This window comes from Gossypium arboreum, chromosome 2, assembly GCF_025698485.1.
Source record: "Gossypium arboreum isolate Shixiya-1 chromosome 2, ASM2569848v2, whole genome shotgun sequence".
Classification (NCBI taxonomy): Eukaryota; Viridiplantae; Streptophyta; class Magnoliopsida; order Malvales; family Malvaceae; genus Gossypium; species Gossypium arboreum.
The window spans coordinates 4,284,666-4,307,277 of record NC_069071.1 but is presented as its reverse complement, the minus strand read 5'-3'; the positions used below and the strand labels follow the sequence as shown (position 1 = coordinate 4,307,277).

The 22,612-nt window shown below is 32.6% G+C and overlaps 2 protein-coding genes across 2 annotated transcripts; both read left to right on the top strand.

The window, feature by feature from the left end:
- Window positions 1–1,096: 1,096 nt before the first annotated feature.
- On the top strand, window positions 1,097–5,579 carry LOC108466979 (phosphoenolpyruvate carboxykinase (ATP) 1). Its single transcript, XM_017767407.2, has 13 exons — window positions 1,097–1,267; window positions 1,437–1,690; window positions 2,098–2,276; window positions 2,377–2,530; window positions 2,617–2,701; window positions 3,010–3,110; window positions 3,337–3,635; window positions 3,772–3,945; window positions 4,045–4,110; window positions 4,397–4,575; window positions 4,665–4,834; window positions 4,926–5,094; window positions 5,179–5,579. The coding sequence occupies exons 2-13, from the start codon at window positions 1,446–1,448 to the stop codon at window positions 5,335–5,337; spliced, it is 1,980 nt and encodes a 659-aa protein (XP_017622896.1). The 5' UTR covers window positions 1,097–1,267; window positions 1,437–1,445; the 3' UTR covers window positions 5,338–5,579.
- Window positions 5,580–12,531: 6,952 nt separating this feature from the next.
- LOC108467233 (uncharacterized) lies at window positions 12,532–17,523 on the top strand. The gene is made up of 10 exons (XM_017767822.2): window positions 12,532–12,931; window positions 13,482–13,579; window positions 13,831–14,072; window positions 14,246–14,363; window positions 15,152–15,229; window positions 15,322–15,442; window positions 15,535–16,235; window positions 16,329–16,450; window positions 16,686–16,772; window positions 17,197–17,523. Exons 2-10 carry the CDS (start codon window positions 13,559–13,561, stop codon window positions 17,306–17,308), a joined length of 1,602 nt encoding a protein of 533 aa, XP_017623311.1. The 5' UTR covers window positions 12,532–12,931; window positions 13,482–13,558; the 3' UTR covers window positions 17,309–17,523.
- The last annotated feature ends 5,089 nt before the right edge of the window (window positions 17,524–22,612 follow it).

Sequence of the window (22,612 nt, the reverse complement as noted above, 5' to 3'; positions counted from 1 at the left end):
TATGTAACTTTGGGGAATCGGAACTGAAAAAGAAATTAAATTGGATTGGAACAAAAAATAAACGGCTGGGATAAGCCCTGCCTTTTTCTTACGTCATAAATAAAAAATATATAAAAAACGTATACGTGTGGGGTCTACGTTATTTCCAATCTCCGTGTCCATTGCAATTTGTTCCGGAATGGTAATAAGAAGAGATATTCAGGTGTTAACGGGACCATCCCAATTACCGTGCTCTCGCCAAACCAAATCCTCTAAAATCTTAACGGTTTTATTGTATTACCATAAAAATGGGTTCAAAAAAGGAAATTAAAATCTTGATTAAATTTTTTTTAGTGAAATACACTGAATGTATATTTATAGTTGAAAAAACACTTGAATTCTGTTTTTAGTCCTTTTAGCATAGAATTTTTTTACTTTAGGCCCCAACAATTTTCATGTTTTTATCTCGGTCCTTGACAAAAGAATTCAAACATGATAATAAATATAATTAAACATAATTATATTCTATACGTAATAGAAAAATTACACAGATGAAATTATAAGATTATCATGTGTCGTTATTTTTTTTATTTTTAATATAATTAATACACACGTTGTAGCATTATAGTTGGATTTATGATTTATTTTATTATTAGTGAAAAAATACAATTATTTACATTATCAAAATCTATAAATTATATCATGAAAATGTTGTGGGGACCAGCTGAATTTCGCACTCTCTCCGTTACAGTTTTCTCTTTTGAAGGCCCTGAATCTATTCGTAAAATATATTCCAAGTTTATCTAACTTTTATAAATTTAGAATTTAGCTTATTTATTTTAATTTTATTTTATAAAATAAATTTAGTATTTACCATATAGTTGGGTTTAAATAATAATTGTGATGAGAAAATTAGTTATTGTAGTCTACAATAAATACTTTGATTAGGACTAAAGTATTATTATTATTATTTTAAAATGTAGTTTTTAATATTTTCAAATAAAAATAAAAGATTTAGTTAAAAAAAAAAAACACAATAGAGGGATAAGATTTAACTATGGTTAACTCACTTTAACTCTAGTCTCTAGTAACGCTTCCCTCCCCAACCCTTTAAATTGGAGTCCTCCCTCCTTCATTTTCTCATCAACGCTTTTCGTTTTCTCTACAATAGCGTCTTAAATTCAAACTTTGAATGATCCATTTCACTTTTCATTAGCTTTCGTTTTTTTGTTCTTTTTACCCTGTTTTCGTTTCTCATTTTCCTCTTTGCTAGCTCTTTGAATCTCTGGTACTAGCACTTTAAGCTCTGTTTTAAGTTTTAATTGTTGAGGCAAATTCTGGGTTTTTGCATTTTGTTCTTATGGGAAACATTGGTTAAAAAACGACGTTGTTTCGTCTTTTTTTTTGTGTTATACTGGAAAAATTGAAGCTTTGTTGTTGTTGTTGTTTTCTTTTAGAGGGAAGCTATGGCGGCCAATGGGAACGGAGTTTCGACGACGCCGAAGAGTCCGTTGGCGAGGATTCAGACGCAGAAGAACGGTGGAATCTGTCATGACGATAGCGGGAAGCCTGTTAAGGCTCAGACGATCGACGAGCTTCACTCTTTGCAGAGGAAGAGATCGGCGCCGACGACTCCTCTTGACGGCGTTCAGGGTGCCTTTGCCACCATTTCTGAAGATGAGCGCCAGAGGCAGCAGCTCCAGTCCATCAGGTACTACACGCCTCCATAGCAGCAGCAAAAAAAAAAAAAAGAAAAAAAAAAGTAGAAAGAAATTTGAAGTTAAAATTTAAGGATGAAAATAAAATATATGAACTTTAAAAAAATAAAAATCCTATGAAGTGGACCCCTTCCGTAATATGATCAGACGGTGGAAGATTGAAAATCAAGGAACATGATGGATGATTCGGGTGGATTTGATGTGGGGTCCAAGTGAAATTTCTCAGATATGCCAAAAAATTTATGAGCTCTTGTTTTGTTCCCGAGAATCACATGAAAACGAAAATGAACTAGCAAAGAAAATATTAAAACTTTATGTAAATATTTTATTTTTAATTTTGGGTTTCTTACAAAATTTCCATTACTGAATTTTTAAGCTTTAATTTTCTGTTTGTGAACAGTGCGTCGTTGGCGTCACTCACTCGAGGAACAGGGCCGAAAGTGGTGAGAGGGGACCCGGCAGGGAAGGTTCAATCGGTGTCGCATGTGGCGCACCACCACCATATCGAGGCGCCAACCATTAGCGTCAGTGACAGTTCCTTGAAATTCACTCACGTCCTATACAACCTCTCTCCTGCAGGTAATGTAATAAAATTCACCAAAACAGAACAGAACAAAACCGGCTGAAAATTTTTTGGATTTTCATATATATATAATGTTTTTTTCTTCCTTCGGTGCAGAGTTGTATGAGCAGGCGATAAAGTATGAGAAGGGTTCTTTCATTACTTCAACCGGTGCACTCGCCACCCTATCCGGAGCCAAAACCGGTCGGTCACCGAGAGATAAGAGAGTTGTTATCGATGACACTACCCAAGATGAGCTTTGGTGGGGAAAGTAAGTGTGGATACAGTGAAAAATGTTTCGTGATTGTTGATGTAATAATGCATTAAAATCTAAATTTTTGGGGAACTGTATAACAGGGGCTCACCCAATATTGAAATGGACGAGCATACCTTCATGGTGAACAGAGAAAGAGCTGTTGATTACTTGAATTCTCTGGACAAGGTATAAGGGTATCATAGTAAATTAGTTTTACTTGGCTTGATTTCGAATTTAGTAAAACAAGTTTTTGGAAGATGATGATGTTGATGGAGGGGTATGGTCATATGGTATCATTTTTGTCTTTTAGTTTTCAACAAGTTGTACTAGGGGCATCCTAATCCATTGGGAGAAGCAATTTTGTCATGTTTATTCGGATACCTTCTAGATGTTATCATCGATGTTTTTCATTGGGAAAATATGAAATTATGTTTATATATATATACATGAATCTGAGATTTAGTTCACTTTGTTCATGTAATCACTTTTTACAGGTTTTCGTGAATGATCAATTCTTGAACTGGGATCCACAGAACAGAATCAAAGTTCGGATTGTGTCTGCTAGAGCTTATCATTCATTGTTCATGCATAACATGTAAGTAAAAGCTACGTGATTTTGAAGTTTTATAAGCCTTTCTTTGTGTGTGTGTTTTGTTTCACAGGTCTAAGCCTATCCCAGATAAGTCTCTTTATCGATGTCGTATATATGTATAATGTGTAGTTTTATCATCCATATAGAATTTCCCTAAGGCAATAAGATAAAATAAAAATGGTAAAAAGGTAAAGCTTAGTGTACAATTGGATAATTGGGTGGGTGACAGGTGTATCCGACCCACTCCTGAAGAGCTGGAGAATTTCGGTACTCCGGACTTCACTATATACAATGCTGGGCAGTTCCCGTGTAATCGTTATACACACTACATGACATCCTCTACTAGCATAGATCTTAATCTTGCTAGGAGGGAAATGGTCATCCTCGGCACTCAATACGCCGGGGAAATGAAGAAGGGTCTTTTCAGTGTTATGCATTATCTCATGCCTATGCGTCAAATCCTCTCGTTACATTCTGGATGCAATATGGGAAAAGATGGAGATGTTGCCCTCTTCTTTGGATTGTCAGGTATAGTATCGCCGGATCAAAGGTCACATGATGTGGTGCTTAGTTCCTGAAAACCGATATGTGTTCTCTTAACTATACTCCCGATATGTGGATACTCGACTTTGCATTGTTACTAATGAGTTTACATGCAAAACAGGTACGGGTAAGACCACTTTGTCTACCGATCACAACAGGTATCTGATCGGTGATGACGAGCATTGTTGGAGTGACAATGGTGTGTCGAACATCGAAGGTGGTTGCTATGCCAAGTGTATTGATCTTTCAAGGGAGAAGGAGCCTGATATCTGGAATGCCATTAAGTTTGGAACTGGTGAAATTCTATGTCCCTTGGTTTTCTTAGATCATACTATACCCAGTATAAAACTGTTGTGCTCGGTTTTTGATCTTTTTGAATTCTTTGTTTCTGCAGTGTTGGAAAATGTTGTTTTCGATGAACATACGAGAGAGGTGGATTATGGTGACAAATCAGTTACAGGTATGTATAAGCTTTGACTCAGTAAGGTTGTCCAAGGATAAGATGAACAATGTCTGAGTCATCGTGATGGCTGAGAATTTTCCTTCACGTTTGTTTAATCCGATTAATCTAATGGGTTGACATTTTCAATGCACATGTTTAGTTGTTTTAAAGTAAGGTTTTCAATGCAAAATTCCTTGCCATGTGATAATAGAATAATATGCAGAAAATCTGGCAATGTGGATTATGCTTTACGAAATACACATAATCTTTAATATGATTTTATTTTTTTTTCTTTTGCTTGCAGAGAATACTCGTGCGGCCTATCCGATCGAATACATTCCAAATGCTAAGATACCATGCGTCGGTCCTCATCCTAAGAATGTCATTCTTTTGGCATGTGATGCCTTTGGTGTCCTTCCACCTGTGAGCAAGCTGAGCCTGGCTCAAACCATGTACCATTTCATTAGCGGTTACACTGCTCTGGTATGTTTTTATGTCTTTGTGCTATGGTTCTCAGGCTGCTTCTGGTTCATAATTATCAGGACTAAAACTTGGTTGATAATGAAATATAGGTGGCTGGCACGGAAGATGGTATTAAGGAGCCAACAGCAACGTTCTCGGCTTGCTTCGGTGCGGCGTTCATCATGTTGCATCCTACCAAATATGCAGCCATGCTTGCTGAGAAAATGCAGAAGCATGGTGCAACAGGGTGGCTTGTCAACACCGGGTGGTCTGGTGGAAGGTAAAACACACAGTCATTGCGAGCCTTTCTAAACATTTAACAAAATTCCCTGAAAATATTAATTGATCGTGAATGGTTCTTTTTTCTGCAGCTACGGGTCTGGAAACCGTATCAAGTTACCCTACACTAGGAAAATCATTGACGCCATCCACTCTGGTAGCCTCTTGAACGCGACTTACCATAAAACAGAGGTGTTCGGGCTAGACATCCCCACCGAGATCGAGGGAGTGCCTTCCGAAATCTTGCATCCAGAGAACACCGTAAGTTGTCATCCCTTTCTTTCACTATTTTTTCTCTGAATTCGCCTTGATTTTTGACTTTTTCCGGGTTTCTTTTTTGTGCAGTGGGCTGATAAGAAGGCATACAAGGAAACCCTGTTGAAATTGGCTGGGCTATTCAAGAAGAACTTTGAGACCTTCACTAATTACAAGATTGGGAAAGACAACAAGCTGACAGAGGAAATCCTGGCAGCTGGTCCAAACTTCCAATTTTTGGAGCAATGAAAAAACGAAGGGAAGAAGAAACTATTATGGTTTTTCACAGATTTGAAGAAACTATTATGGTTTTTCACAGATTTGCAGAGAAGTGAATGAATTTGATAGAATAAGAGTGTGTGTTTGTTGGTAAATTATAAAAGAGGAAGTAGTCCTTTAATTGGGTTCCTCCAATTCATATATGTAAAATGGTGTCTTTAAGTCAAACTCCATATTCATTTCTTAAATGAAGTAGCCTTTGCCTTTTCCAATGTCTTCCTTCAATATTTGCTAATTACACTAGTTTTCCATTAAATTACTTTAAATTGCAGGTTTTCAATTGAGTCCCTTACTAAAGCACCTACAAAAGCAAGAGGAAAGCACTTAGTGTTTGGTAAGGAATCAATCAAAAGTTGGAAATATTCGAATACTGAACACTTGGGATTTTCCATTGGTGTATGGGATTTTATTTCTATTGTACCTTACATCATGTAAATGGAATATGTGAGCTACTGTTGGGTTTTGAGTATAAGTTGGATATAAATATATAATTTTTGTTATTTTATTTATTTAGGTTAAGTAATATAGATTTATATTCACGTCCGAATACGTGGAAAGTATAAGCAGTTTATTTATTTGCATGCTTCTCACCATGTTATAATATAATTTATCGATTAAGGTTCTCGAAAATAACATGAAACCTAAATTATTTCATTTTCTCAGATTGATATTACTATTGCAGTAACTTAAACAATATAAATTGAAATAGACTTGAACACTTAACATCATCCTATTTGAAATTTTAAAAATGGTGTACCAATTCATCAAGCAATGACCCATTGAACTACCATTCGCGATTTCCATGAAAACTCAAACACTTTAATAACTCCAAACATCTTTAGAAAAACGAAAATGGGGTTTTGAATATGTGGATCCAACTCCATGCCAAAGTGCCCCCCATATAAGTTGTTTTAAAGCAACCCAAGGAATAAACAGTAAGAAAAATGGAATAAAATAAACAAATTATTCATATTTGTTTATTTAAATTGATAAACAAATAAAAACGAATAAAATTCAAATTGTTCATCAAATATTCTATTCATTTATTTGTTGGTATTGATTCTAACATAACTCATGGTTTAAATAGAAAAATGGTTGTGACTTTCAGTTGTAGTCTGGCTGAGTTCTTTAATAATATTCAAAAGAATTCAAGTCTTTAGATAGAAATCAATCAAAAGTTGGAAATATCCGAATGGTGAACAGTTGGGGTTTTCATTGGTGTATGAGATTTGATTTATAAAATTTATATTCGAATCATTACTACCTTACATCATGTGAACGAAAATCTTCTTTTGGGAATAATAATTTTTGTCTAGTGTTTGGCTTTTGGCCCCTCTAATGAGGAAATTTTTTGGGAATATGCAAAGACTTGTGTTTTCTCAAGTCATTAATTACTTGATATTATTGATTTCGTGGTAATTTAATTGTTTAAGTTTGAGTGAACTCGATTTTATTTACATTTGATATAGAAGATTTAACATTTTAAGAAATTTTACAGGTTTTTTAAAAGTGACAAGATTATTAGTGTAGAATCTAATGCACCCCTTCATATGATCTATTTTAGTGGTTGAGTGCCAAACGATGTAGCTTTATATATGTGACATTCGTGTTTTTGCTAAAGTTATTTTTTAGGACCAAATGTTTCTCCGGTATGGCTTGACTTTGAGCAAGCATTCATTATGTTTTCTTTGTTATGTTTTTCTTTGGACTTAAGTACTAACATACCTAGGTTCTTATGACTTTTTTTTTTTTTGTAATAATTTGCATATCAATGAATTTTTTTATCCATATAAAAAAATGTAAAAAGAAGAAACTAAACTAGAGACTATTTTTTTTTTATGGAAGCTACTTGAAGATAATAATACTTGTTCGGAGAGTCGGTGTTAGATGTAAGTACAAGTTTGATACAAATATATCATTTTTGCTATTTTATTTATTTGAGGAAAAGATTATATGTTCATATTCAAAATCCCCAAATAGGTGCATAGAAGTTCATGTTGAGAGATAAGAGTCCATATGCCTACTACATCACGCAATCATGCATCTTATGAGGGGAGAACATTCAGGTTTTTGGTCTGTTTTTTAATTAAACCAACTTAATAACCATAATCTACAAAAACCAACTAGATCAAATTAGACTGCAAAATCAACATAATTGAACCAATTTTGTAATACCCCCTACCCGTATTCATTGCCAGAATAGGATACGAAGTATTACCGGAGTTTACGAGTTAGATTTTTTTTTTCAATATAACCCCTTTTATAAATATCTAACCTTCCCTGGAATTTTAAACCAAAAATAATCCACATCAACCAATCCAATTCAACATATTTTCAAGATAAATTCATGCATATTTATAAGATAATGTCATCACATACTCAAAACCAGGTTTGTTAACCATACTAATGGCTAACTTTACATTCATTTCACGTTAACATGTACTTTATTAGCTTATACATGCCATTAATTTCCAAAATAAAGTTTCTTTATATACCGAAATCCTGAGGTTGATAGTGTGATGTGTCTCCGACCAAATCCGACCTTCGAACTCTTAACACTATAAAACAGGGGAAAAGGAAACAGGGTAAGCACTTTGTGCTTAGTAAGCTCATGTAACAAGAATTATACTTACCTAATATTTTCAATACAATACAATAAACATTCATATATCCATTCAATGCATTATTACCCTAACATGCACAAACTCAACATTCAAGTTAGTACAATAATTTCCATGTACCAATAATATATACTATGATTAATGAGCTCATCAATACCATGATTTCAATTTCCTTGTTATTTTTCCATATTTATCCCGTTGAATTTATCGGAATTTCGATGGATTCTCAAAGGTACACTCTTAGTGTACAATTCCGGGTCCGTCAATTCATATTCATGTGCGCACATTTCCATTTCAGAGAGCACACTCCAGCGAACCTCATCCTTACGGCGGGAGTACCAGTCCAGGCTAAATCTCCTGTAATATAAACTCATAGAGTATTGTCGGGATTACCAGTCCAGGCTAAATCCCCTGCAACGACAATTACTTTAATGAGCTTGGATCTGAATTACTAGTCCAGGCTAAATTCAGACCCTAATTCGGATTACCCGTTCGGGCTAAATCCATTTTCCACATATTCTTCGGGAGGGCTATATCAGGATAGGATCACCCGTCCGGGCTAGATCCTTTTTACCGTCAATTCATTCTCAGAGATCTATCGAATTTTCCTTCCATCCAACAGGGATTTCTTCCCCTTTTTATCAAATATATCAATGTTTCATCAATTTTCATATAATGAACATTCAAATCATATTCATATCAATAACATACATTTCAAACATTTAAGAATATAATTCAAGTTATAAGAACTTACCTTGATATTTGTTCGTGTACAAAAATCTACTAATCCTGAACTTTTTCCTTTCCTCGATCTAGCTTTGTATTTGAATTTTCTGGATCTAAATAAATAAATTTAATTATCAATTTAATACATTTCATGTTCATATGCAACAATTTCTATAATTTCATTATTATTATTTATAGTTTATTCAAAGCTGTCTATTTGAATCATAGTCACTAAATTATTTATAACTCGAGCTACAGAACTCCAAATTAAGATCCGTTAATTTTTCCTGAAACTAGACTCATATATATTCTTACCATAAAATTTTCAGAATTTTTGGTTTAGCCAATAACTACAGTTTATTCTTTAAAGTCACCCCTATTCTGCTGTCTGACAGTTCTGACCCTTCTTCACAAAAAATTAATTATCTCTTAATACAAAATTCGAATGATGTTTCCGTTTATTTCTCTTGAAAATAAACTCATTCAGGATTCTATACATATAAATTCCCATAATTATTTTTATTCAATTTTTTATGATTTTTCAAAGTCATAATAGGGGAACCCGAATTCATTCTGACCTTGTCTCACAAATTTTATTATATCTCAAAATTTATAAATCCATTGCTACACGGTTTATTCTATGAGAAACTAGACTCAATAAGCTTCAATTCCATATTTTTTTCATCTTCTAATTATATTTATAAAATTTATGGTGATTTTTCAAAGTTAGTCTACTGCTACTGTCCAAAACTGTTTTAATGCAAGCTGTTTATTACCATTTTTCCCCTAAGCTTTTAATAAATAATAATTTCGTCCCTACTCAATTAGCCTCTCAATTGAGCTGATTTTTCTCAATTAACACTTTATTCTATCACAGTAAACTAGTTTACAACCTTTAGGAATCAAAATTTCAGCAATAGACTTTAATTCCAAACATTTTCACAATTAGGTCTTAAAAATCAATTTCTATTGAACATACCTAATAAAATCATCTCATAAACAAATTAAAGCTTCAATTTCATTCTATTTCATCATAAAATTACAGTACTCAACCATGGTGACTTTCAATTTCATCCATGAAATCAAAAACTAATGAATTTAATAGTAGGACCTATTTGTAAAAGTCTTAGAAACACAAAAATTACAAGAAAAAGGCAAGGATTAGCTCACTTGGTGTAAAAATTATGGAATACCAGTTTAGAGAACCCTTCTATGACGTTTTTAGCTGCTGGAATTGAAGAGAAATGAAGAGAAATCTAAATATTTCCTATTTAGTCCTAGCTTTATTTAGTTAATTTTGCAATATTCCAAATTTACCCTTAATTTATCAATTTTCCTGCTGATTTCATGCCCTTGCCGTCCAGCCGAAATAAATTTTGGGTCTAATTTCCTTTTAAATCCTCTCTCATTAGACACTTAAGCTATTTAATCATCCCATCCACTTTTATACCTTTTACAATTTAGTCATTTTCATTTAATTAACTATCCAAACATTAAAATTTCCTAACGAAATTTTAATACCACATTACTAACATTTCATAAATATTTATAAAATCATTTTCGACTCGGTCTTACGAGATAGAGGTCCCAATACCTTATTTTACCCAATTTCTTCAATAATTTCTTTTTCTAACTAACCACTAAATCGGTAAAATTTTTTTATCAATATTTTTATACGATTTTCCTATCATATAAATTTTCATGCAAAAATATTAAAATAAATTTATCTTTAAATCGGATTTGTGGTTACGAAACTACTATTCCGATAACCTTGAATTTAGGCCATTACAAATTTTAGGTCAATTAGTTTGACTGGTTAACCGAATTAACTAACTTCAAATTATTTTATAAATTATAAATATATTTTAAATTAAGTTTATTTGAAAATTCAAAATTCAAAAATCGATAACCAATTGGAATAACTAATAAAACCGAACCCATAACTGAGAGAGCTGTCCAAATTAAAATCGACTTATCAATTTTTTCGATTTTAACTGAAAATTGATCTTCCCTAAATATTACTTTGCTATAAACTTATGCCCCATCCAACTCTATCATTAATCAATTTACTTTTTCAAAGATGAAATAAGATAAAACCATTTCAAAATTTAAAACAAAGTATTGACTTAAATATTTGCTAAATTCATTTAAACATATCCCTTTGGACGAGAGTTTACTTTTAGTTTGGTACGTTTATTTATTTATTTTATCTCACATTATAATATTTAATCTCATCATTACTGCTGTTTTTACCCTAGCAGCCTCTCATTTAAACTAAGGAATGATATTATTATTATTATAATAATAATTTAAACTTAAAAAGAATTTAAAGGGATTTATATGTAATTTAAAAATGATATAAAAAAGTAGTCTACCTCGTGATGACCACCAATTCAACAAGCAATGACCTAACCCAAACACCAGTAGAACCCTACACTTTAAATAAATGTATTTTAATTTTTGAGCATATTCATGTATTTTATATATTTTTAAAATTTTAAAAATTATAATTAAATTGAGAATATATAAATGGTAAGGGTTAGTTATTTTAAAATTTATAATTAAATTGAAAAAGAGGATTAAATTTATTATTATATAGAATTTTTAACTGCTATCTCATTCTTCTTTTAAAAAATTAACAACACTTGATGGAAATAAATAAAAAACAAATCCAGTTAGTTAAGTAACCATTTTGAAAATTTTAAAAGTTAGATGATCAAAATAATCTTAAATATAGTTTGGTGACTTACAGTGTGGTTTACCTTTTATTATATCACAAGACTCGAATTTAAATATTTAAGATTCAAGACTTCAACTAATTGAGTTTTAACTAGATTGTATTGACATTATTGTCAATACATAAATACATGAATTCGCGTGTAAACGCATTTACCCTCCTAATGAAATGTCAAAATTGTAATTTAAGTGCCTAGAAAAAGGTAATGCCAAACACAAACATAAAAATAAATATGGCTTAAGGGTGTAAAAAACTCTCAATTTAAAAAAAAAAAAATTAAGCTTCTCTTTTCTTTTTTCACTCAATTGAGCATTTATACTTTCAAAATGTATCAAAAAAGTCCTCAAACTTCTTTAAAATAAGCAATTAAGTCTCTACTTATTTTTTCACTAAATTGGGTACTTGAAATATCAAAATGCATCAAAAGACCCTCGAATTTTTCTAAAAAGCAATTAAACCCCGCTTTTATTAAAAATTAGAAAAATAATAAATAATAAATTTTAGAAAAATTATTAAATTTTAATAAATAATTTTTTCTAAAATTTTAAAATTTTATAAAAATTATAAAAATTTAACGACCCTTAGTTTTTTCAATTAAAGTCATCATGTGGCGAAAAATGATAAAAAATAAAAATAAATAAAAATTCTAAAAAATTATAAAATACTTCTTTTAATACAATAATTTTTATAATTATTTATGAAATTTATATTTCTTTACATGTTGTATAAATTTTTATGACTTTATAAAATTTTATAATTTTTATATTCTTATATATTTTATAATTTTTATAAAAGTTTACAAGTTTTTTATAATTTTTATAAAAAATTTTAAAATTTTACTAAAACTTTTTATTTACAATCAAATTTCAAATCCACCTCTTAATTTAAAAAATTTAAGTTTGGTTTATCTCGATTACACCCAATCTCAATAATAAAGGCAAGTTAATCTTATTTTTCCCTGCGCTCTAAACGCACCGTTCTGGTAGTCTCCGGTTTCGCTTTACAAGGTGTTTTTCACTCACGTCAGTACCGTAGAAAGTTAAAACGGCCGTGTTTGTCGCCGTATCAATGTCTGTTTTTTAAGAAAATGGTTACAAAATTAAAAAAAAGAAAGAAAAGAAACACACAGTTTTGTCGTTTCCTATTCCAATTAGGACTTGGGCCGAGTTAACTCCCGAGTCACTCACCGAACTCGGAAAAACATTGAAGTGTGCCCTTATTATCCAAAAGCGCACGATAGAATCAATCCCTTTGCCCCCCTTTCGTTTCTGGGAGCTTCTTTTTTATTTTCCCCCAATTTATTTAAAACCTATACCATTCGCTAATTCTTCTTCTGCAAGATCGAAGATTTGCGTTTCGTTTTTTTTATTTTTCTCTTCATATCTTTGAAGCAGATCCCAAGTCTCGCTCTTTCGTGGTGCCGATTTTAGTTTTTCGCTTGGAAAAACGTGGATTTCGTTGGTTTCCGATCCGATTGAAGGTATTATGTGCCGATTCTGCCAGATCTATGAATTTCGATTTATGTTTTATTGTTTTTCTTCTTGGCTGTTTTTTTATTTGAATCTCTTGTTATGAACGATTTGATGGAATTGAAAAAATCGGTGTTAGCGGATTTGGTTGATATTAAACCGGATTTTGAAAGATTCGTTTTTAGATTGCTTGATTTTAGCGTAATCGAATCTGTTTCTGTCAAAAAAATTAGGGTTTTTTTTCTTCTTTATTCTTTTTTGATGGTCTTTTCTTGTTCTTTGGGTTATTTTAATTTGAAGATATGGAATTTATCATTCTTAGATTATCTGTGAAATTTATGAGTTTTGATTGCAAAACTTTCGTCAGAAAACTACATTTTTATTTATTTTTTATATTAAATATGGATCTTAGTGGGTGCAAATTAATCCAGGTTGAATATTGCTTAATGTTAGGATCTTGAACTAGATTAGAAGAAGAAAGAGGCATTTTGTAGTTAATTTTCTTCAAAATTTCATTGCTTTTGCTCCCAACATTAACATTGTTAACTGTTTGATTTTTAGGCTTCCAGCATTTTTTATCTGACAAGTTCATTCAATACAATAAGAAGGAAAACTATTAATTGGTTCTGGACTGAGCAATGCGGGGATACGACAGAGAAGTAAGTCTACTCAAACGAAGAAATAAATAAGTATGTTGCTTGCATATTTTATATCAATTTCATGATGTGGAATTTTATAGAAAATGATAATCGTAAGGGCTGTTGTTTGCATATTTTATATCTATTTCATGATCTGGAATTTGATATCCTTCATTTAAGTTGTTCTTTTATATGTCATTTTCTATTGAATGTGGACCTTCTTTTTTTTGTTAAAGAAAATTTCTTTTAATTATTATGTTTTTTCAATATAGGAAGTCGAAGATTATGATGATTATGACATGGAAGGAGAATATCAAGACGAAGATATCTTGGAAGAAGATGGGGATGGATATGAGGAGGAAGAAGAAGAGGAAGAGGAAGAAGAAACCAGGCAACCTACACAAGAAGAAGTGGAATATCTAGAGTTAAGGCAGCGGCTGAAAGAATCTATCAGACGAAAGAGGAAGCATGGTGCTGTAGGTTCTTCTCAAGAGAAGAAGCTTCCATACAATAAGTGAGTGATGTGCTTCTTTTTGCAGAATAATTTTCTATTGTTCTAAGACACTTGAGCACTTCTCTGGATTCAAGGTTTCTTCTATTCCTTGAAATAGTTACAAGTGCGTCTATTCCAGGTTTACATAACTGTTATCATTCTAATTAAGTTTATTAAATGTTGTCTTCCTGCAGCTTTGGATCCTTTTTTGGTCCTTCTCAGCCTGTTATTGCTCAGAGAGTTATCCAAGAAAGCAAGTCATTGTTGGAAAACCAGAATTTGGTATCAAAGATGTTGACTTCCAGTCAGTCTGTAAGCATCACTTGTTTATCAATTTTTTATGTGAATGTTTTCTGTGTTTAATGCTATTGATGTGCATGGTTATGCAAACTCCAATCTGATGAACTCAGTCAGCCTGTTGCTGTTGTTATATATTCCATTGGATAATATTATAACTTTTGACGGTTTAAAAACATGCGTAAGTTTGCAACTAAATAAATCACTCTTCCTGCAATGTAGTATGCATGGGGGTTTAATTTAGCCAGGCTGACTTAATCTGTAGGGAACTCTAGCTCTGTTCATAACTTGTATCTTAGAACTCGGCTCTAGCTCGATTGAGTTTCGTTTTGAAGCTTAAGCTAAAAAATGAGGTTGATTTCCATGTATGACTTTAAACCGATCATTTCTACTTGAGTTTGACTTGAGATTTTCAATAATAATTAAAATTTGTAAAAAATATTAAAATAAAAAAGTTTCATTAGGTTTGCAAGTGACTTAATTCAAAAATTAAGATTCTTGAACTTGGACTTGCGCAATTGTTAGAGTTTGGCTTAATAAAGTCCAACTCAAAATTCTAGTTTTTCTTCTATTTCTGAGCCGGACCCGAGTATGCATGCCTAGTGCTTGAAGATGGAGTCAGGCTGCGACATTCATGATCTTTCACTTATTCTACACCCTCTTCTTATATGTCTATGATGTTACTACTTGTTAATGGCTTCTTTTAAAGATCTGTTTTTTTTTTTTTCCTTCCCACAGATTGAATAATTCTAAGTTGTACATGATGTTTGAATTTGTATTGACAACCTTGTGATTTCCTGTAGAGTAAAAAGAACTCTGCTTCAGATGGTGCTAGACCAAGACAAGGGCAACATATCCGGCCACCCAAACCCACAAGTGAGGTATTTACTCTGAGCACTTTTAATTTTGTTTGATCCTTTGAAGGACCTCTGTTCTGTGATAACTAATGTTTTCAATTGCTGGACTTGTGCAGCTCAGAAAGAAAGTGGAGAAACTTAAGGTTGCAAGAGATTACTCATTTCTTGAAGATGATAGAGGGGTTCCAGCGCCTGCAAAAGAGCCTCCACCTCGAAATGTTTCTGCTCCAACCTCTGGTAGGGTACTACATAGCTGTTTTAAATCTGTTTTCTATCTCTGAGCTTAAACCACAGATAACTTATACAGGTTTTTTTGTTGATTTTTGAAGAGGCGCGATTGGCTCAAATGTTTCCAAAAAGCAAACAAGCATTGAGCAGCAACAGCAATAGTGGCAGAAATTCCCAAGGCATCCGTGATGAAAGGAAATCAGTTCCATTGAAGGGTCAATTGCATTCTAAAGCTGGTACCCTCAAGTCTTCTTCCAATAAACCAAATGGGATGCCAATGGATTCTAGAAAGCAGCATGGTGTTAGCAATGGTATGGGGCCAGGCCGGCCTGGTGGTGTTAGCAATGGTATGGGGCCTGGCCGGCCTGGTGGTGCTAGCAATATGGGGCCCGGCCGGCCTGGTGGTGCTAACAATGGTACCGGGCCTAGCCGACCTGGTGGTGTAAGCAATGGTACTGGGCCTGGTCGGCCTGGTGGTGCTAACAGTGGTTCTGTTCCTGGCCGGGCTGGTGCTGCTAGCAATGGTGCAGGGTCTGGCCGGCCTGTTGGCGCAAGCAATGGTGCAGGGTCTGGCCGGCCTGCTGGCCCTAAAGCCGTGCCTTCAAAGATGCCTATCGCAAAGATGGAGAAGAAGATTCCTCCACCTACTTCTAGGAATCTCCCACCTAGTGCGCACAAAGCACCCCCCTCAAAAATGCACTCATCTGATTCAAGACAGCACTTGGAACAGAAAAGGGGATTACAAGAGCGTAGTAAGGATAAAATGATGCACCAAAGACCCCCAGTATCGTCAAAGCCACAGGTTGTAACCTCACTTGCAGCAATGCTTGTGTTTTTGTAGGCACTTTTAAAATACGCCTCACTTCTTCACTTACACTCTCGCAAATTTTTACAGGTAAACAAGCCAATCAAGCCAGTCTCATCACAATCTCACATGAAACCAAATGTTCAGCGACCCAAGAAAAAGCAATTAAGTGAAGATGAAAAGGCTCTAATGATGATCAGAAATATGTTCCAGTAAGATCTCTATCCCATCATGTTTCTCCCTTGCCTTTTTTGTTGAAATCTTAGATCCCATTTTCCTATTTTCACTATTGTTCGCAAGAAGAGATGGAAAAAATGTGCAACTAAGTTGCCATTCAAAGCCATATAATTGAATGAACTAGAAGAGTAAATAACTTTGTTGCTTTTAGTATTTTGATTTCGATGTTTCAAAAACTTTGTTCTCTAATATTTGATCTCTCCATTGCAGCACTGATCGATATCCAGTTTGTGATGATGATGACGTTAGTGACATGGAGGCAAATTGGGATGAGATTATGAAGGAAGAAAGAAGAAGGTTAGTAAATTTTCCCTAATAATTTCTTTTTTGAAAATATCTTCCAAGCATTTGCATGTAGAGAACCGTCCTTGTTAAATGCTGTTTGACAGTGCATCCAATGTTTTAAAAACTGTTTGAACTAGTCAGACCACCTGTTATTGGTTCAATTGGTTCAAACCCTTTGTTTGGACCAGACCAGTATATCGGCCAGTTCCCGGTCCAACCAATTAGTCTAGTTTGGTTCCAACAAAGGAGTGCATGTAACCTAAATCCTTTCGACTTTGGGATTTAGTTCAGCTGTGTTGAGCCATGTACATCATCTTTGTGAGGTTGACATTTAGTCGGTTCCGGACCTCTTCTTGGCTGTGAATATTTTGCACTGAAAAGATAATATCTAATTTACCTGCATTTAGTATATATTTACTTTTTTTTCCTCCCACAGTGCTAAAATTGCTAGGCAGGAGGATGAAGAACAATTGAGGTTGATAGAGGAAGAAGAGCGGCGGGAGCGGATGCGGCGGATGGCCAAAAAGCGCAAGCTTAGCCAACACTGATAGATTCGATTGTTTGATTGTAACCGAATCCAAGGGGTAGCCAGGCTTGAAATTCTGAAAAATCTTTTTTCATCTTCTGGTGTTTATTTATTTTGCCTATGTAATTACTACACATTGAAGAATGTTTTTTCATTTTCAAGTTCTAGAATTAAATAATACATTAGAAATTTCTTTTTTTGGTTAATGAGTAACTCGTTTTTGGTTGCTGCATCAAAGTTAATGCATAAAGCGCTTCTTTTGCCTTTATAGTTTTAGATATCAAATTCGTGTGTTGTGGTATACTTTTGGTAAATTGTACCTTAACGGTGTGACGCATATGTTATTTAGCGCATTTTATCCAAAAGACTAACACTGTGGTCAGAGGTTTCATAAGAAATGTATCAATTACAAGAATCCCTTTTATAAATATTTAACTTTCTCTGCAATTTTAAACTGGAATCAATCCAAAACCAATATTTCAACCAATGCAATTTCATGTTTAATCATATTAAAATCATATCTATAACAATAATTAGCCATTAAAAATTAAATTAGAATTTAATTCATCCATTCTAAATTTAGCACCAATTCTACCATTCTAAGTTTAGCACCAATTCTACCATGCATATCATGTAAATTTTCATACCATTTCATTAGTTTAAACACCAAAATACCAAATACCATTCTTTACAACAAAAATTATATAGCATTTTAAAGTAACCAAATTAATACTTATGTACATGCCACTTTTTCCAAAAGAAGAATACATCACCGAATTTTGCATTAGAGTCGAGATCACCTGGATGCTAAACTGAGACTCTGAATACCTATTAACCTTCGCACGGAAACAACCGTACGCTAGTGGTATTACTATTATTCAAATTATAAACATAATAATCATATAGATTAAATCATATAATTTTAATATTTACTAAACCAATTCAAACATAAATTTGCCCTTCTCAATGTATTCATACAATTTAATTTAGCTATTCGTCAATTGAAATCATAAACATTCATGTTGAGCCATTATCTAATTCATGAACCATTGGTTCATGCTTTCTATTCTCATACTCACATTCAAATCATATTTTCAATTTATGTTCCATTTTCACATTTCTTTCAATGGTTCAACCAATTCCTTTTATTCAATTTAACTTTTCTTTTAATCCCTATTAACAGACTTGGATTTTGACAGATACATGGATCCAACCAAACACACCAGTTTGGCACCTAGTGCCTCATTGGATAGTTCGAAGTAAAGTTGACACTCAGTGTCTCATCGGTCTAGCTTAAATAAAGTGGTACCCAGCACCTCATCGAATCTATTCGAAGTAAAATAGTGACGCTTAGTGTCTTATCGACTCGAGGTCAAAGTATCCCTGAACACTTCCAATCCTATGGCATGTCAACTATATCCGACTTAGCCCGACTAGTTAATAGCGTTTCCGGATCACATATAAATCTCAATTCAATTCAATCGCAATTTCTCATATTTTCAATTCAATCATTTTCCACTTTTTAATCAATTTTCAATTCACATAATCATAATTCAATACACTTTCTCAATTCAATATGCATTTCAATTATTCACATATAATCACAATTCAATTTAATTTCATACAATTCAATACTAATACTTACCATGCATATTAAATTAAAATTCAATAATTAATAATAATTAAATTGAATTATAGTAATACTAACATGTATTTCTCATTCAATTCAATTTTCTAAATTCAATTCAATAAAATTGCTTACCTCAATATTTACTTCTATAAAATAAATAAATTTAAAATTAATACTTAATAATAAATAACTTGAATTATAGTAATACAAACCCGAATTTTGCGCTTACTCCTCGACGACTGCTCCTTCCCTTTTTGTGCCGATACCTCAATTCTTTATTAGCTACTTAAAATTAAATAATTATACTATTAATTATAGCACTAATTTTACAATAATAATTGAATTTCTATCCAATTTATACCGTAATTCCAATTTAATCCTAATTAACTCATTTATTATTCTAACTCAATTTATACTTTATTTCTATTCAATTTCCTTCCATATTCTACTTAAATATCTAATGTTCATAATAAAACCTAATTTAAAACTTCTTTCAATTTAATCCCTACAACACAAAACTTATAGCCTAATTTATAATTTAATCCTTTAATCAATTCTAGCTTAAAATTCATTTAATTAAATCCCTAATTCATTATTTTGTTCAACATGAACTATGTTCAAAAACCTAAAAACTTTCAAAACCTCAACTTAATTTCAACAAAACTTTGGTCTAAAGCTTCTAAAACATCAAAATTAAGAGAAAAGGACTTAATTAAGCTTACCAATTAAACTCCAAGCTTCAAATTTCTATTTCCCCTTTTTCTTTCTTTTTCTTCTTTCTTTCTCCTTTCCCTGCTCTATTTCGAAAGCTTCCCTGTTATTTTACCTTTTTTTTTTCTTTTGTCTTTCGTTTTATTCTTTTTTTATTTCATTTGTTTTATTTATTTTATTAACTTAATATATTATAATTTAATTATTATAAATATCCATCATATAATTAATAATATAATACTAATGTATACATTTACTTTTCTACATTTGTACATGATCAATACCATACATTTGTCATGATTTTATCTAATTATTTCATAAAAATCTTATAAATAATTATTTAATTAATAACTATCTTTTAATTTAATAAAATAATAAATATCTATTTACTTTAATAAAAAGTAAATAAATAAATATGTTACAATTGTATATTTTGTCACCATCCATTTGTCAAAATCATATTTTATTTATCATATAAAATCTTATAATATAATTATTTTAAATTAATTTAACATAATTTATATCTAAATAATTAATTATATAATTAAAATATAACATAAAAATCTTAGATTTTTATTACATATATGCCGCCTCATTTCTTGTTAATGGCTTAATTGCCATTTTAATTCTTTTATTTTCTATTAATCTATTATTCAACTTTTACCCTTTATTCAATTTAGTCTTTTTATTATTTTCTCTAAATTGAGTTAATTTCACTTAATTAAAGCCTAATTAAACACACTACTAGACTCATAATTATTCCTAATAATTATTTACGAACTTGGTTTACTAAGACGAAGGCCCGATATTGTGCTTTTTTGATGCCCGTGAATTTTGGGTCATTACACTGGTTCACAGAATGGGGTTGCTGAAAGGAAAAACATACATTTGCTAGAAGTCACCAAATCTCTTATGTTTACCATGGACCTTCCAAAACCATTATAGGGGATGCAATTCTTGTAGCCGCCTACCTTATAAACCGAATGCCAGTTAGAACCCTTAATTTCAAGAGTCCCTTGGAAACTTTACAAAGTAAAAATAATTATACTGTTCCTCCAAGGGTATGTGGATGTGTCTGTTATGTCCATGATCGGAAAGTAGACAAATTAGATCCATGAACCCTTAAATGCATGTTCATTAGGTATCTCCAACACAGAAATGTTAAAAGTGTTATCATCCTTTTCATAAAGAACTTTTATTAGTATGGATGTTACATTCAGAGAAACTAAGCCCTATTATGGTACAACTCAATCACCTCTTCAGGGGGAGAGCAATAAGAGAGAATAAGTGATACCTAGCTTAGTAACTATTGAAAAACTTATTCCAGAAAACATCATTATTCAAGAGAAAGTTACTATTTAGGGGGAGACTACTATCCAAAAAGAGATTGTTGGGTGTTTGGACAAACCATATTTTAAGAAGTATTCAAGAAGGCTTAGAACAAAAGAAGCCATCATGCAACCTACTATGTGCCAAGAATCTTCTTCTTTTGGTGAGTTACTCCCTAATGATTTAGATAAACTTATTGCTCAAAGAAAAGGTGTTAGATCTTGTACTAGGCATCCTATGTCTAACTTTATCTCTTATGACTTATTGTCCCCTCCCTATAAAGCCTTTTCCTTGTCTTTGTCCTCTGTGCTTATTCCACAGAATTAGTGTGAAGTATTTGAAGATCCCAGGTGAAAAGAAGCCATGGTTGAAGAAATGAAGGCACTGACAAAGAATGAGACTTGGGAGCTAGTAACTCCTCTAGTAGATAATAATTTGGTGGGTTAGAAATGGGTGTTTATTGTGAAACACAAGTTTGATGGTTTGATTGAAAGGTTTAAAGCCAGATTGGTTGTTAAAGGCTTCATTCAAACTTATAGAGTGGACTATCAAGAGACGTTTTCCCCTCTTGCAAAAATGAACACCATCAGAATTTTGTTATCTTGTGCAGCCAACCTTGACTGGAACCTATAACAGTTTGATGTGAAGAATGCATTCCTACATGGAGACTTAAAAGAGGAAATACATATGAAGATTCCTCCTGGATTTGATGATGCAAAAACACAAAAGAAAGTATGCAGATTGAAGAAAGCCTTGTATGGATTGAAACAATCTCCCAGAACATGATTTGACAGATTCCACAAAGCTATGATCACTTTTGGTTATCAACAAAGCAATGCTGATCATACCCTTTTTATGAAAAATCACAAGGGTAAGATCACTCTTCTTATTGTATATATTGATGACGTAGTGATGACACGAGATGATGAGGAAGAAATGGCTCGGCTGAAATAGTGTTTGGCTCAAAATTTTGAAATAAAAGATCTAAGGAAGTTACAATAATTCTTAGAAATTGAAATTGCCGGATCAAAGAAAGGAATCTTCATCTTTTAGAGAAAATACATCTTAGACCTTTTGACTGAGGTGGGTATGATAGGATGTAAACCTGCAAAATCACCTATAGAAAGCAATCATAAGTTGCAAGCTGAAATAGGAAAGTTAATGGATAAAGAAATATATCAAAGACTGGTTGGTAGACTGTTTTATCTTTCACGCACTAGACCTGACATAACATATGCAGTCAATTTGGTAAGTCAATTTATGCATGATCCTTGAGAGTCTCATATGCAGGTTGTCTTTCGCATTCTACGCTACCTAAAGTCTGCCCTAGGAAAAGGTCTCATCTTTTCCAAACATGGTCATCTCCAGACACAAGATTTTATAGATGCAGATTGGGCTGGATCTCTGGATGATAGGAGGTTTGCAGTTAGATATTGCACACTTGTAGGAGGAAACTTAGTCACTTGGAAACGTAAGAAGCAAAGTGTGGTTGCTCAGTTAAGTGCAGAGGCAGAATACAGAGGTATGGCTCAATGTGTTTGTCAGCTACTGTGGTTATTGAAAGTTATGGGGGAATTAAAGTTGTCAAATAAAGGAAAATTATCCTTATATTGCGACAACAAGGCCACTATCAGATTGAACAAAACACATAGAAAT